The 12,322-nt window shown below is 40.6% G+C and overlaps 1 protein-coding gene across 1 annotated transcript in view; it reads left to right on the top strand.

The window, feature by feature from the left end:
* The first annotated feature begins 1,614 nt into the window (after window positions 1–1,614).
* Window positions 1,615–12,322, top strand: part of LONP2 (lon peptidase 2, peroxisomal) — a 38,506-nt gene continuing 27,798 nt past the window's right edge. Inside the window, exons 1-7 of the mRNA XM_042027547.1 lie at window positions 1,615–1,948; window positions 2,825–3,059; window positions 3,741–3,872; window positions 5,145–5,267; window positions 6,083–6,243; window positions 6,453–6,547; window positions 7,818–8,076. Of these exons, the coding sequence (XP_041883481.1) occupies window positions 1,716–1,948; window positions 2,825–3,059; window positions 3,741–3,872; window positions 5,145–5,267; window positions 6,083–6,243; window positions 6,453–6,547; window positions 7,818–8,076 (1,238 nt within the window). The 5' untranslated portion in view covers window positions 1,615–1,715. The remainder of the gene's footprint in view (window positions 1,949–2,824; window positions 3,060–3,740; window positions 3,873–5,144; window positions 5,268–6,082; window positions 6,244–6,452; window positions 6,548–7,817; window positions 8,077–12,322) is intronic.

Genomic DNA, 12,322 nt, shown 5'->3' with positions numbered 1-12,322 from the left:
TATAGTTGGAGATGCCTACGCATTTTTAAGTGTTGAACATATGTTTACAAAGTAATTATATTTAACATTGGGAAATTCACAAAACACTTTCTACATGTATTATGTGCCCTTTTATATTAATGTTTTCTAAATGTCATGTTGAATAGTATATTAAATTCCAGCTTCTTCCTAAGGTACCTGAAGTGGTAGCTTTAAGAGATACTTTTCTCAGGTGTAATAACTTCTTGCATTTAAATATATTGTTGGTATTTCCATATATCCTATTACCTAGCATTTTCCAGTAAACCAACAGATTAGGGTTTTCATAAACCAGATGATTAAGCAAGGTTTTTACTGCAGCTATCCTTTTGCATTTCAAATTGTCAGTTTGTTGCTACTGTGATTTCCCCTCTGTACAAAGGATTACCTTTGTTCAACAGGAATCGTGCAAGTCAGTGATTAACAAGAGATTGGCTAACACAGTTCACTGCATTATGCAATTTTGATATTGCACTAATTTCACCAATGGGAAAAAAAGAAATAAAACCGAAAGTTTCTAAAAGCCACTTTTTCATCTGAGCTCTCCACTTTTTCATCTGAACTCTCCATAGGGCCTCGGTGCTTGGAGCCCTTTCACCTGGGCAGGCTGTTTTGGCTCATTGCCCTAGTGAGCTGTGCCCTGGCTGGTGCCTCTAGGGCTGCTGAACATCACTATGGAAGTGGAATTCCCATGCTGTGAGCGAGGCCTCCCCAGGCAGCCAGGCTGGGAATGGACTGGGAATGGGGAGCACCAGCCGGGCTTTTCTCCTCCCTGCCTTTCGGGGCCACGCAGAGAGATGTCTGGTTCTCCATCTCCTCCCTCCGCTTTGGGGCTGCCAGGAGCACGTGGAAGGACACCTGTGCTCACCTGCGCTTCCTCAACAGGAGGAACAACTGCTTCCCATGGTGGGTGGCAGAGCCCTGGAGCAGCTGCCCAGGGAGGCCGCGGAGTCTCCCTTTCTGGAGACATCCCAAACCCACCTGGGCGCGTGCTTGTGTCACCTGCGCCAGGTGTCCGTCCCTGCCTTGGCAGCGGGTGGGACTGGGTGATCTCCAGAGCTCCTTCCAACCCGAACGATTCTGTGACTCTGTGAAACAGGATGCTGAGCCCTTTGACCCGGAGCACGGATGCAGGAGAGCAGATTTGTGTAAAAACCAACAAAAAATTTGATTTTATTTCGTAACCGTCCCATTTAACAAACGATAAGATTTGTTGCGCTCTCCCTCTCCAATGTCGGAGCACTCGTTCAACAGCTCATAGCACGCACCCATTGCCAGTGCCAGCCTGACACCTGCCGGCGGCCGAGCGGCCTCCGGGGGACTGAAGAGGAACCGGCCCGGGCTCGGTGTTTGCAAGGAGACCGGACCCGAGAGGCCCCGGGAGCGGTGGCGGTAGCGATTCGTGGCCGGGGGCGGCGATTCGGGAGCGGCGGCGGTAGCGATTCGGGAGCGGTGGCGGCGATTCGGGAGCGGCGGCGGCGATTCCTGGCCGGGGGCGGTGATTCCTGGCCGGGGGCGGGCCCCGGCCCGGGTCGGGGGCAGCGCTGTGGCCGCCGCCAGGGGGCGCGGCGGGGCGCGCGTGGCCGGTCCCTGTCGGGCGCCCGTAGGGGGCGGGGCCGTCGCGCGTGAGGGCCGGGCTGCCGTGGCGGCGGGGCCGTCGTGAGGGGCGCGGGGCAGTGCGAGGGTCACGGGCAGCCATGGCGGCGGGCAGCGCTATCCAGATCCCCAGCCGGCTGCCGCTGCTGCTCACACACGAGAGCGTGCTGCTGCCCGGCTCCACCATGCGCACCAGCGTGGACTCTCCGCGCAACATGCAGCTGGTGCGCAGCCGGCTGCTGAAGGGCACCTCGCTGCGGAGCACCATCATCGGCGTCATCCCCAACACCAGCGACCCCACCTCCGACTGCGACGACCTGCCCAACCTGCACAGGTGCGGCCCGGTCCGGCTCTCCCTGCCGCTCTCGCGGCCTGCTGGCCCCCCGGAACCCGGCCCGGCCTCCCCGGCCAGGGCTTCCCGTGGGGTCAGACGCGGGGCCGTCCGGCTCCGCTGCCCTCGGGAAACGCCTCTGCCCTCCGGGAACCCTGGTTGCGCCACCGGCCCAGCGGGCGAGGTGCCGGGGACGGGCTGGCCGGCGGCCGGAGGGGAAGTTTGAGAAGAGACCAAGGTGGACGAGCAAGATAAGACGAAAGAACGCAGCTCTAGGGCTGCGTTAGCTGTTAACCATAGCATTTTCCACCTAATAGATAACACGGATATTGGCTTAGTTCACATAAAACAAATTGTACTTCTGTGTGGTGAAACTAATATGCTGTAACCCTTACTCTCCGAACTTTATCATATCAGTGGACTTAGTAAGATGTTGCAAGAAAATAACTTCTGTTGTAAATCTGCTTAAATAGGTACAGTAATCTAAAACGTTGGTTCAGCACAAGACTGGGAATTTCAGTGAAGGACCGTAATTTATAAACACTCCCATTTCCCAGGCCATATTGTTTAAGCAGAAATGTCAGTGTGCCTGTCCACAGCGAGATCCATTATTATGAAGAAATTACATGTGTTTCTAAATTGAATGATTGTATTACCGTATCTTAGTTGATTTTTCAGTTAACTCATTCGTGTTCAGGTTTTAGGGTTTGGCTTTGTAATATGTGTTACAAAGGAAATTGGGTAATTTGATTTCATTTCACGATAGGAACTATGACCCAGCAGGGTCTTGCAACCTATACCTTGATTGCTTCTGATAAGGAGCACACAAAATGTTCTGTGGAAGGTGACAAATAATACAGGGATTTGATCTGTTTTTAGGATTGGCACTGCTGCCTTGGCAGTTCAGGTGGTTGGTAGCAACTGGCCCAAGCCCCATTACACGTTGCTGGTGACAGGCCTCTGCCGATTCCAGATCCTGCAGCTGCTGAAGGAGAAGCCGTATCCCGTTGCTGAGGTGCAGCAGTTAGATCGACTTGAGCAGTTCACTAATGGCCATAAATCTGAGGAGGAGCTTGGAGAGCTGTCAGAACAATTCTACAAGTACGCAGTACAGGTAATTTGTTTTATTCCTGTGTGTCATATAACCTGTGTGTACAGTTAGGCTCTTTATTTGTTTCCTATCTGCTCTTTCTCCAGGTCCTGTATTTTTCAGCAACTAGTAGAGTTTCAGTATTTCTGTTACAAAATAAATGTTATTGTTACAGCTTAAGGTTTCTGTGCCAAGTTCCAGGGTGTCTATACAGCTCATTGCGGCCGAGTCTAACTGCTTGTGTTAGTGCTATGATAAGTTGGTGTTTCATATATAGTAATACTGTAAATACATTCGAGTAAAATAATTGATTAATTTTTCTGGAATTTTATAGCTGTGTAAGAAAATGCATACATTGGAAGTATAATGAATTGGAATTTAAAGGATGTATAGAAAAGAGTCATGGGGAAGTTTTTAATCTGGGCCTGTGAGGGAAATAAGAGATGTATGTGTTGAAAAAAATGCTGCAAATAATAATGATATTTTTGAACTTCTCAAACAAGCAGGAAGCTCAAAGTCTTGGTGCTCTATGCTGAGTTAGTGTCTCATCTGTGAACTTTTTGTGAACTTACTTCAGTGGCTTTATGGCAAACTACCTAGACATGTTTCACACTGAAAGATACAATCCTGTTTAGGTCAGAGAGCCACTGAGATAATTCCAAAAGAAAACCAGCAGCCATTAATGTTGTTCCTTGTGTGTTGTAGCTGGTTGAGATGCTGGATATGTCAGTGCCTGCAGTCGCAAAGCTCCGGCGTCTCCTGGACAATCTGCCAAGAGAAGCTCTGCCAGATATACTGACCTCTATCATCAGAACAACCAACCAAGAGAAGCTGCAGGTATCATGTTCTTCAGCTTTTTCAGTGGTAGTTAGGTGTTGCTATCTTTTAAGAGTAAAGCACTTTTCGATAATTTTGGGATTGCTTACATTTGTGACTGTACAGTGGTAACATTATGCCAGCAGGGATTTGTGTTACAACTGAGCATAAATGCTTGTAAAATAGTTTTACAATGTTGTTTAAAGTGTTTATATATGCATATGTCAGAACTCACCTTAGGTAAATAGATCTAGTTGGGAAATCTTGGAAATGGTTCATTTTATTAAAAAGTAAGTAGAGCATGGACTTCCCATAGTAAAGACAATAAATCTTTCTTCAGACTGTGTTGAAACTTTGCTTACTTATCACAACTGACTGATCATTTTACATATCTTAATACTAATAACTTCAGAATAATTTTTTTAAAATGCTTCTAAAAACATCTTGAAGTCTGGGTTTCTTTAAATACTGAGACAATGATTATATTTCTGTCATATGTCATGGCAAATCTATGTAAAAATGATCTTTATGGCTTGGTGCTTATTAGTCTGATTTCTGTATTTGCTTACTGTGTTTGGAAGTTTTGCTGCTTATGCTGCACCTGGAATTGAAAGCATGTTAGGTTCTTTCAAAGCACCACAAGTAGAAATTAATGCAGTAATTTGAAGGGGAGGTGTGTACTATAGCTGAATATCCTGCTGGAGGAAGGTACGTTACTTATTAGTGTGTCACTTTTTGTTTTTTTAGAAGTTTAAAGAAAAGAGCAACTGGTGGAAGTTGTGGAATTACAGAGGAGCAGAATTCTACCTATTTCCACATATTAACTTCGTTTAATATGAAAATGGAGTTGTGTGTAAAATTTTAAAAAGACAAAATAAAAAAAAAGCTAAACAAAAATGTTAAGGCACAAGGTGATTTTTTTTTCCTGGGTTATCCAAGGAGATGATGCTGTAACTTTCTTAACAGGGCCATCTCTTTCCTGAGGCCCAGTAGTTGAAAAATAGAATGTTGATAGGTGGTTGCCACAGAAAATGCAACTGAAATACTAAGATGCTTTAAAACTAGACAGGATGAGAGACTTTCTCTAGTTTGAAGTGTAGTTCAGGCATCCAGATCCTTGAGGCTAGATTTTGTGTACTGTATTCTCCTTGCTTTTCTTGCTACCTCTTTTCCTAATCCACCTATTCTATGCCTCTGGTCAAAACACAGTAACAGTACCTCCATGTTCCTTTCCCCCAAAGTGAGGATTCATCAGTGTGAACTTGTTGGCTGCTTACAACTCCTTGCTCTTAGATTTTAGATGCTGTTAGGCTGGAAGAACGGTTCAAGATGACCATACCATTGCTTGTTAGACAGATTGAAGGCCTGAAGCTGCTTCAAAAAACAAGAAAGTCCAAACAGGATGATGATAAAAGGGTATGGAGCTTTAAATTTGGGATACTTAAACATTCTAAATAAGTACTAAGATGCACTTTTTAAACAGAATAATGAATGCATGATTTTAATCTGTGCATTTTTAATGTATAGCCATAGTGTGTGATCATAGTCTGGAGCTGCCGAGAACACCCAGCTGGCAACTTTGGCCATGTAGATACACAAAAGACAAAATATTTGTTTAAAACTACTTCGGCTTTATTTTAATTTTTTTAAAATTTATTTTTTATGTTAATCTGAGCACTTTGTGACATTGAATGAATGCTCAGATTCGTCTGAAGAGTCAGTGGTATGCACACAGTGAGTTTTGGCCTGTGCTGTGAAAGTGTATTTTTTAGTGATGGCATTGCAGAAGAATGGCAGCTTTTGAAATACCTATAAAAATGTGTGTTGGAAAATGGAGCTTGTTCACCTTTGCTACATCTAACTGCACTTACATAGTTTAGTAAATGGGAAGTCATTGAGAAATGAAAAAAGATAAGAGTGATTTACCTATTTTGTAAAGATTAAGTTTATTCTGCCTAATGTGATGGGCTGCAGTGCTTGAAATACCACAAATAGCTACTTGCAATTTTGTTCTTGTTTTGTGTTGGTTGCTAGTTTAGAGTATATGATGAATTTACTTAGGACATACATAAAGAACTGTAACTATTTAAAGTAGCACCAATAACAGTTTTTGAAGTTAATTTCTGGAGTTAAAGGTGTTTTTGTAATGATTTTCATTCTAAGCCACAGTACACACCTTATTTAAAAAAACCAAGACCTGGTGCAATTCTCTGGCTCTTTCCATTGCACAGGTTGTAGCTATTCGTCCTAATAGAAGAATTAGTCATGGATGCATTACAGAAGATGAAGAGGAAGAAGAAGATCATGATGATGTTGTCATGCTAGAAAAAAAGATTAGAACATCCAGTATGTCAGAACAAGCTCTTAAAGTTTGTCTTAAAGAAATAAAAAGGTAGGAGGCTTTTAAATGGTGGTTTCTTCCTTTAAAATTTAAAACAAGTCTTGCAGACCTTTTCCTGTTTGGTATATGTTTGTGTTGATTGTGTTTTTGAAATGATTTTAAATCTCTCTTTTGTTCAGTTGCTGTTTTGTGGTGTAGTAGAGTCTTTCTTCGCATTTAATTTCTGATTGGCCTTTTGAATTCCATACTTATATTTCCAGATTAAAGAAGATGCCTCAGTCAATGCCAGAGTATGCTTTGACAAGAAATTACTTGGAACTGATGGTAGAACTGCCATGGAACAAGAGTACGAAAGGTAAACCCTTCTGTTACTGGTGATTCTCTTGCACAGGCATTTTAGGACAAGTAACTATCATGTAAACGCTGTTACTTAGTGCTGTCTTGTAAAAAAATCGTTGGTATGTTACTGAAAGCCAGGTAAACCATTAGACTTCAGTGAGAGCTGTACACTGAATAACCTGTGTAATGCAGTTGTACATCTGAGAATGTGAATTTAAAACATATAAGAATAGTTTCATTAAAAAATGAAAGTGTTACTAATTATAATTTGTGCCAATATGTATCAAAAATAATAAAGAAATGAGAATCTAATTATTTTTTATATGTCAGATAAAAAAACTTTTGGACATTTCTGTAACATTAATCTTCCTGAAGAAGGTTCTGGTTTATCTTAAGTTAATCAATTTTTGTAAGGAACAAAAGCACAATTGCAATTAATTTTAATAATTATAACTTGAAGTGCAGTAGAAAAACTGAGTCTCATGTCCATTTTGTACTATAGTTTTTGGAGTTGTGAGTAGAGGGTGATACTGTTAATACAGATACAATGTGCAAAAATGGAGAGCGAGGGAAGAGTAGGAAACAAAACAAGACCAACAGACATCTCCTACTGACCGACACAAGTAGGTTAAGTGGGCAGAATGCCTTTCCACAAGGTGGACTTAGCACACCTGCATGTCTGTCTCTACCCTTCTGCTGATATTTGTAGTGATGAAAATTGTTGGTGGTTTGAAGTAGAGCCCTGGCTGTTTACAAATGTTGTAAATATTTTCTTTAATCATTAAATTGTAAAAAAATCTGCCTACAGATACTGTGCAGTATTATTCAGAGAATCCCAAAATGAGTAAAGTGTTGCTTGCCAGTCATGTCCTAGCAGAATGGTTTTTTTGGTGGAAGTTGCTCTTGGATCTTTTAAAATTATTCCATGTCATGGGAAGTTTGATATTTTTACTTTAAGCAAAGTTTGTGAGTGTGATTCATGTGATTGCTATTTTGAACTCTAGCTACAGTGAATAAAAACACACATGAATATAGAAATAGAAAATCATGATAATTATTTTAGCCTTGGAAGTCATTATCAGTACTGTGTCATTATCCATACTATAATCTATCTTATGTCTAATTTCCTTACTGCAGAAGAATTGTAATACCTTTGTTTTAGAAAAGCATTGTCTGAAATGTGTGTGTGTTGGGGGATTGCCCTGATGAAGGTGTTTGTTTGTACTGTGGAATTGTTGCCATTTTTAAGGTAAATGTGCTGATCTCTTTGCTGTTGTCGATGGCAGATCGCCTGGAAATCCGTGCAGCTCGGATTGTTTTGGATAACGACCATTATGCTATGGAGAAGTTGAAGAAGAGAGTTTTAGAGTACTTGGCTGTGCGACAGCTTAAAAACAACCTCAAGGGACCCATTCTTTGTTTTGTGGGGCCCCCAGGAGTTGGTAAAACCAGTGTTGGAAGATCAATTGCAAAGACCTTGGGTCGAGAATTCCACAGAATTGCTTTAGGAGGAGTCTGTGATCAGTCTGATATTCGAGGCCACAGGTAATTACTTCTTCCTTTCTTAATCGCAGTTCTTAATCTGCAGAATGTATTGATTATTTTCACTGTTCAGGCAACACAGGCAAATTTTGCTTCTTTGAAACAATGTTAGGTATTTACTGATTTTTCCTTGGCATTCAGTGGTGTTACTTGGGAGAGAATTTTAATGGGAATGGATGTTTAGTGTTGAGGTACAGCCTTTATTCTTTCCTTCTGCTGCTGCCCGTTATTGTCATAGGGAATGGATTTCATCATCAGTCATTTTAGCACTTTGAAGTAAAATTCAGTAGAAAGTCTAATGCAAACTCCTGATTTTTCTGCTTTTTAAGAGGGGTGTAAAGATTTAGTTATAGAATATAACCTGTGGTAGCAATACATTCCTTCATAACCATGTTTGCTGCTGAAACAGGAGGAGAAACTTGGAATGATGTATGAAAGTTGCTGGAGGATGGCAGTAGACTTGTTTGTGCACTGTTTTCCCATTTCAAAAGGAGCTTTATGCAAGAATACCTAAGGTTGCAGGTTTAAAAAGAGAGTTTTGTATGACATTCCTTAGGACTGTTTTTAATGTTGTGTCCCTTTCTGTATCTACTTCTTTTAAACCATTGGTTTGTATTAATCCATTCCTCAATCCTTGCAACTGGAAGTATAATGAATGGGTAGTAAAGATAAGTAACTGCCAAGCATCAGTGCAGCATTTTTGCTTCGTTAAACGTATTTTATGCTTATTGCATGCAGTGTAGGAAATTTGGAATAATGAATTTTAGTCAGGTTTTCTTTTAAGTCATATTATTGAATAAAATTCCTCCTTACAACAGTAGGTGGATATTGTGAATTAAAGCTATCAGTTATTTTTTTGATGCCATCTAGCAGTTAATTTTGCCCAGTGGCTATGCAACTACTCTCAATAGAATACACCTGAAATAGAATGTCCTAAAAACAACTTAAAATGTGACTCAACAGGTGCTATTCGAAGTGAAGCCACTAGAGGCTGTGGAATACTCAGCGTTGTGGACGCGAGTAACTTCTTCAGAGCAGAGCAGGATTCGAGCCTTTGTAACAGGGAAATCACGTCTTGAACTTGATATTATAAACAAAAGTCAAACTTTCTATCGTGTGCTTCGACCTCATAAAGAGTACAGACAGGTAGAGTCATGTGAGAGAGCCTGTAAAAAGCTTTTAAATTTGGGTGTTTGTGGCTGTCACACATTTTTGAGGGCATTATTTAGTTAGTGATTCATCTTAGAGGCTAACCATTACAAATTATATACTAAAATGTATTTGAAATTAAATGATGAGAAATATTTGATAAGAGAGTTTATTTTTCACTAGCAAAGGAAAATGTAATCTAGAATTAGCAAGAATATTGTGTGGTTACTCTTTAGCAAGCAAGTGTATAGTTTAAAAATTAACTTAGAGCAGTTGGTACCAGGAGTCCCTTGTAACCAACTGCTTTTTCAAGTTTTTTGTAGCTAAAATCAAACCCACCTGTTGCCTACTGGATTTTAAATTCTACTTTGGTTTGTTTTCCTGCTTCTCAGAATAAGATTTAATCAGATTAGAACTACAGCTTTTCTGTAGAACTCTGTATTGTCCTTTTGTGTGAATAGCTCCTTCAAGTTATTCCCAGTCAGGTGGGATGTTGTGCATCTGGTGGCAGTCAGAGGGCGGTGGTCTAGAAGTGGAGGAGACACAGACCGTTGTTTTCTGAGTTTCACTGTTGAGTAGGCTGATTTTCTAATATTACACCTTAGAAGACATTCTTTTTCTCCTAAAAGCTCCTTATTAGGCTTTGGGGCTTAAGTTAAGCATGCCATTAACATTGCAGAAGAACAGTACTATATGTACCTACTGATGTACTGACCATGTAGAAAAATGTACTAAATGTACTAGAACGTTCAAAAGGAACTGTTTCAGTTTGACTTGCAAGCAAACAGTGCCTGAAATAGCATTCTCTTGGGCCACTTCAGTGAAGGATGCAGACTGAGAGATTAAGCAGACAAATCTCTTGGAGAGCAGCAGGGTAGGGCGTGGTGTTTCAGTAATTGTGTTGTCCCACCTGACGTGCAAATGGGGCAATTGGAAACGCCCACGTTTGGCCATTTCACTGGGGATCTGCACCTGGGGTTTGGGAATCCTTTATTAATTGGGTGAAGAGTAGCAAATACTGTTCTGCACTCCCAAAACAAAATCATCCTCTTGGTACAAAATCAGAACTCCTTTATCAGACATCCTTCAGCTGTTGTCTGCATTTACCGCTCATATGTTGTCTGCATATACCATATGTTAAAGTATGCTGGTTTACATTTGTTGTTTACTTGAATTAAAAAAAACAAAAAAACAAAAAAAAAAGCTCTCACAAACCATTCTGAAGGATGACTTAAAACTTTTTTCCAAGAAGCTCATTGCATTTAAAATCTTGTCAGTATTGATATTTTGTGTCACACAGGAACTACATGATCTTCTATGTTGTGTGTTTTTCCATTTCTGAAAGGGAAAGATGTAATTGTGCCATTTATTTATAGTGGTGCTGGTGAGGTAAGTGTGAAGCTCTTCTTTCTCACCTTCATGTGAAACACTCCCTCCTCTGTTACCATTGCTTTGCAGTTTCAAAAGCTGGGACAGTTCACTTCTGGCTTCAGCCTTTCCTGAAGACTTGTTTAGGTGCACCTGTTTGAGGAGAGGTGAGATTCCTTGCCAGGACAGCTGTGCTGGCAGAACCTCCCTGCACTGGCCTTGTTGCACCAGAAAAAAACAAACTGCAGGCAGCTTTACCCACGAGAGGAATGAGCTTTGTTACGCAAGTACAAAGCAGAGATAGATTTGTAAAGCCCTTGAGTGGATGCAACCTCTGGCCTTGCAAAAAAAAAAAAAAAAAACAACCAAAACCAAAAACAACCAAAAAGAACCAAAAAAACCAAAACTGTGACCTTATGCAAGCAAGTTCAGAGACAGTGGCCTTAACTTTGTTATCCTTTTCTACCCCTGCAGTTAAAAATGATTTAAAACTATTTGTCTTGAGATCACTATGAAGAAAGTGAGTCCTGTTTCTTTCTTTCAGTAATACTAGCACTGCTTTAAGGGTTCCAGTTCCTATGCTTTCCCAGTTTACCTTGGGAGAAGCAAGAAGGTTAGATTTCCCAGCTGGTTTTCTTGCATGTTCGAGGATACATAGTGCCTGATGACATACTGTACAACTCTAGCGTTTTGTTTAAAGGTACTTTTTTACTGATCTAAAACTAGATACAAAGATTACTAAGTTGCAGACCTTCTCTCTCTGGTGCTCTCAAGGGTTTAGGGTTTTTTAAGTGTTGCTACACAAGTGAGATAACCAGGAAACTTGCTCTGTACTTCCTGTTTTGAGTGGGGAACAGCTGTCTGTCCTCTGGTTTTAATGCAGGGAAAGAAACTGCATCAGAAAATGAACAAAGCAATGTGGGATATTGTTTTACCTCCTTTCAACTCTAGCAAAAATAATGAAATAAACATCACATTCAGTGATAGTGTTCTCAAACAGTAGTATTTAGTTTCACTAGTTAAAAGGCAAAGATTAACAGCCAGACAGATAGATGGCCATATCTGCTTGTAATTTTAATATATTCTAGTTGGTTTTATATTTAAATACCTGCAGGGCCTGTCTTACCAAGGATTCTTTTGTTGAGATGTGATCTGTAATAACTTTGGAGATCTCGAGTATTTGATTAATAGTATAATAAAATAGGTATTGGTCCATCTGTAATAAATGAAGAGGTATCAAGGATTTAGACTGTTGCATCTGTTTGCCTTCATTTAGTTTATAAACCAGCTTCTTTCTTAAAACTAGATGGAATGTGGATAGCTCAAATTTTTATAGGATTTGAAAGGATCAAGTAAAACTTTGTGTATCTAAAAACACAAACAGGCATTTAAAAAGTATAATGTCTTTAAGCATGCACTTGAGAATAATGTGCAAAGCAAGAACAAAGAATGTTTAATGTTTACCTAATTATGTTATCCTATTACTGGCATAAACTGAATATTGAAACAGTTGGGCTGCATTGTCTCTGACGCATATAAACTTATTCTCTAGTGCAGTGAGCACCTTGTGGTAAAAACAACCCAGAGGAGAACAAAACTACCACCATAAAACAAAACCCAAAACCACAAAAAGAAAAAAACCCAAACCCATACCTGAAAAAAGCCCAAATTGCCCCAAAAAACAAAGAAATGCCCAAGTTGCTACACTGATAAATTTGGTTGCACTGGTAAA

This window comes from Corvus kubaryi, unplaced genomic scaffold (genome assembly GCF_017639235.1).
Source record: "Corvus kubaryi isolate FWS band 111438036 unplaced genomic scaffold, C.kubaryi_AGA036_p1.0 37300, whole genome shotgun sequence".
Lineage (NCBI taxonomy): Eukaryota > Metazoa > Chordata > Aves > Passeriformes > Corvidae > Corvus > Corvus kubaryi.
The sequence above is the reverse complement of the archived record's forward strand: the minus strand, read 5'-3'. Positions and strand labels throughout refer to the sequence as shown.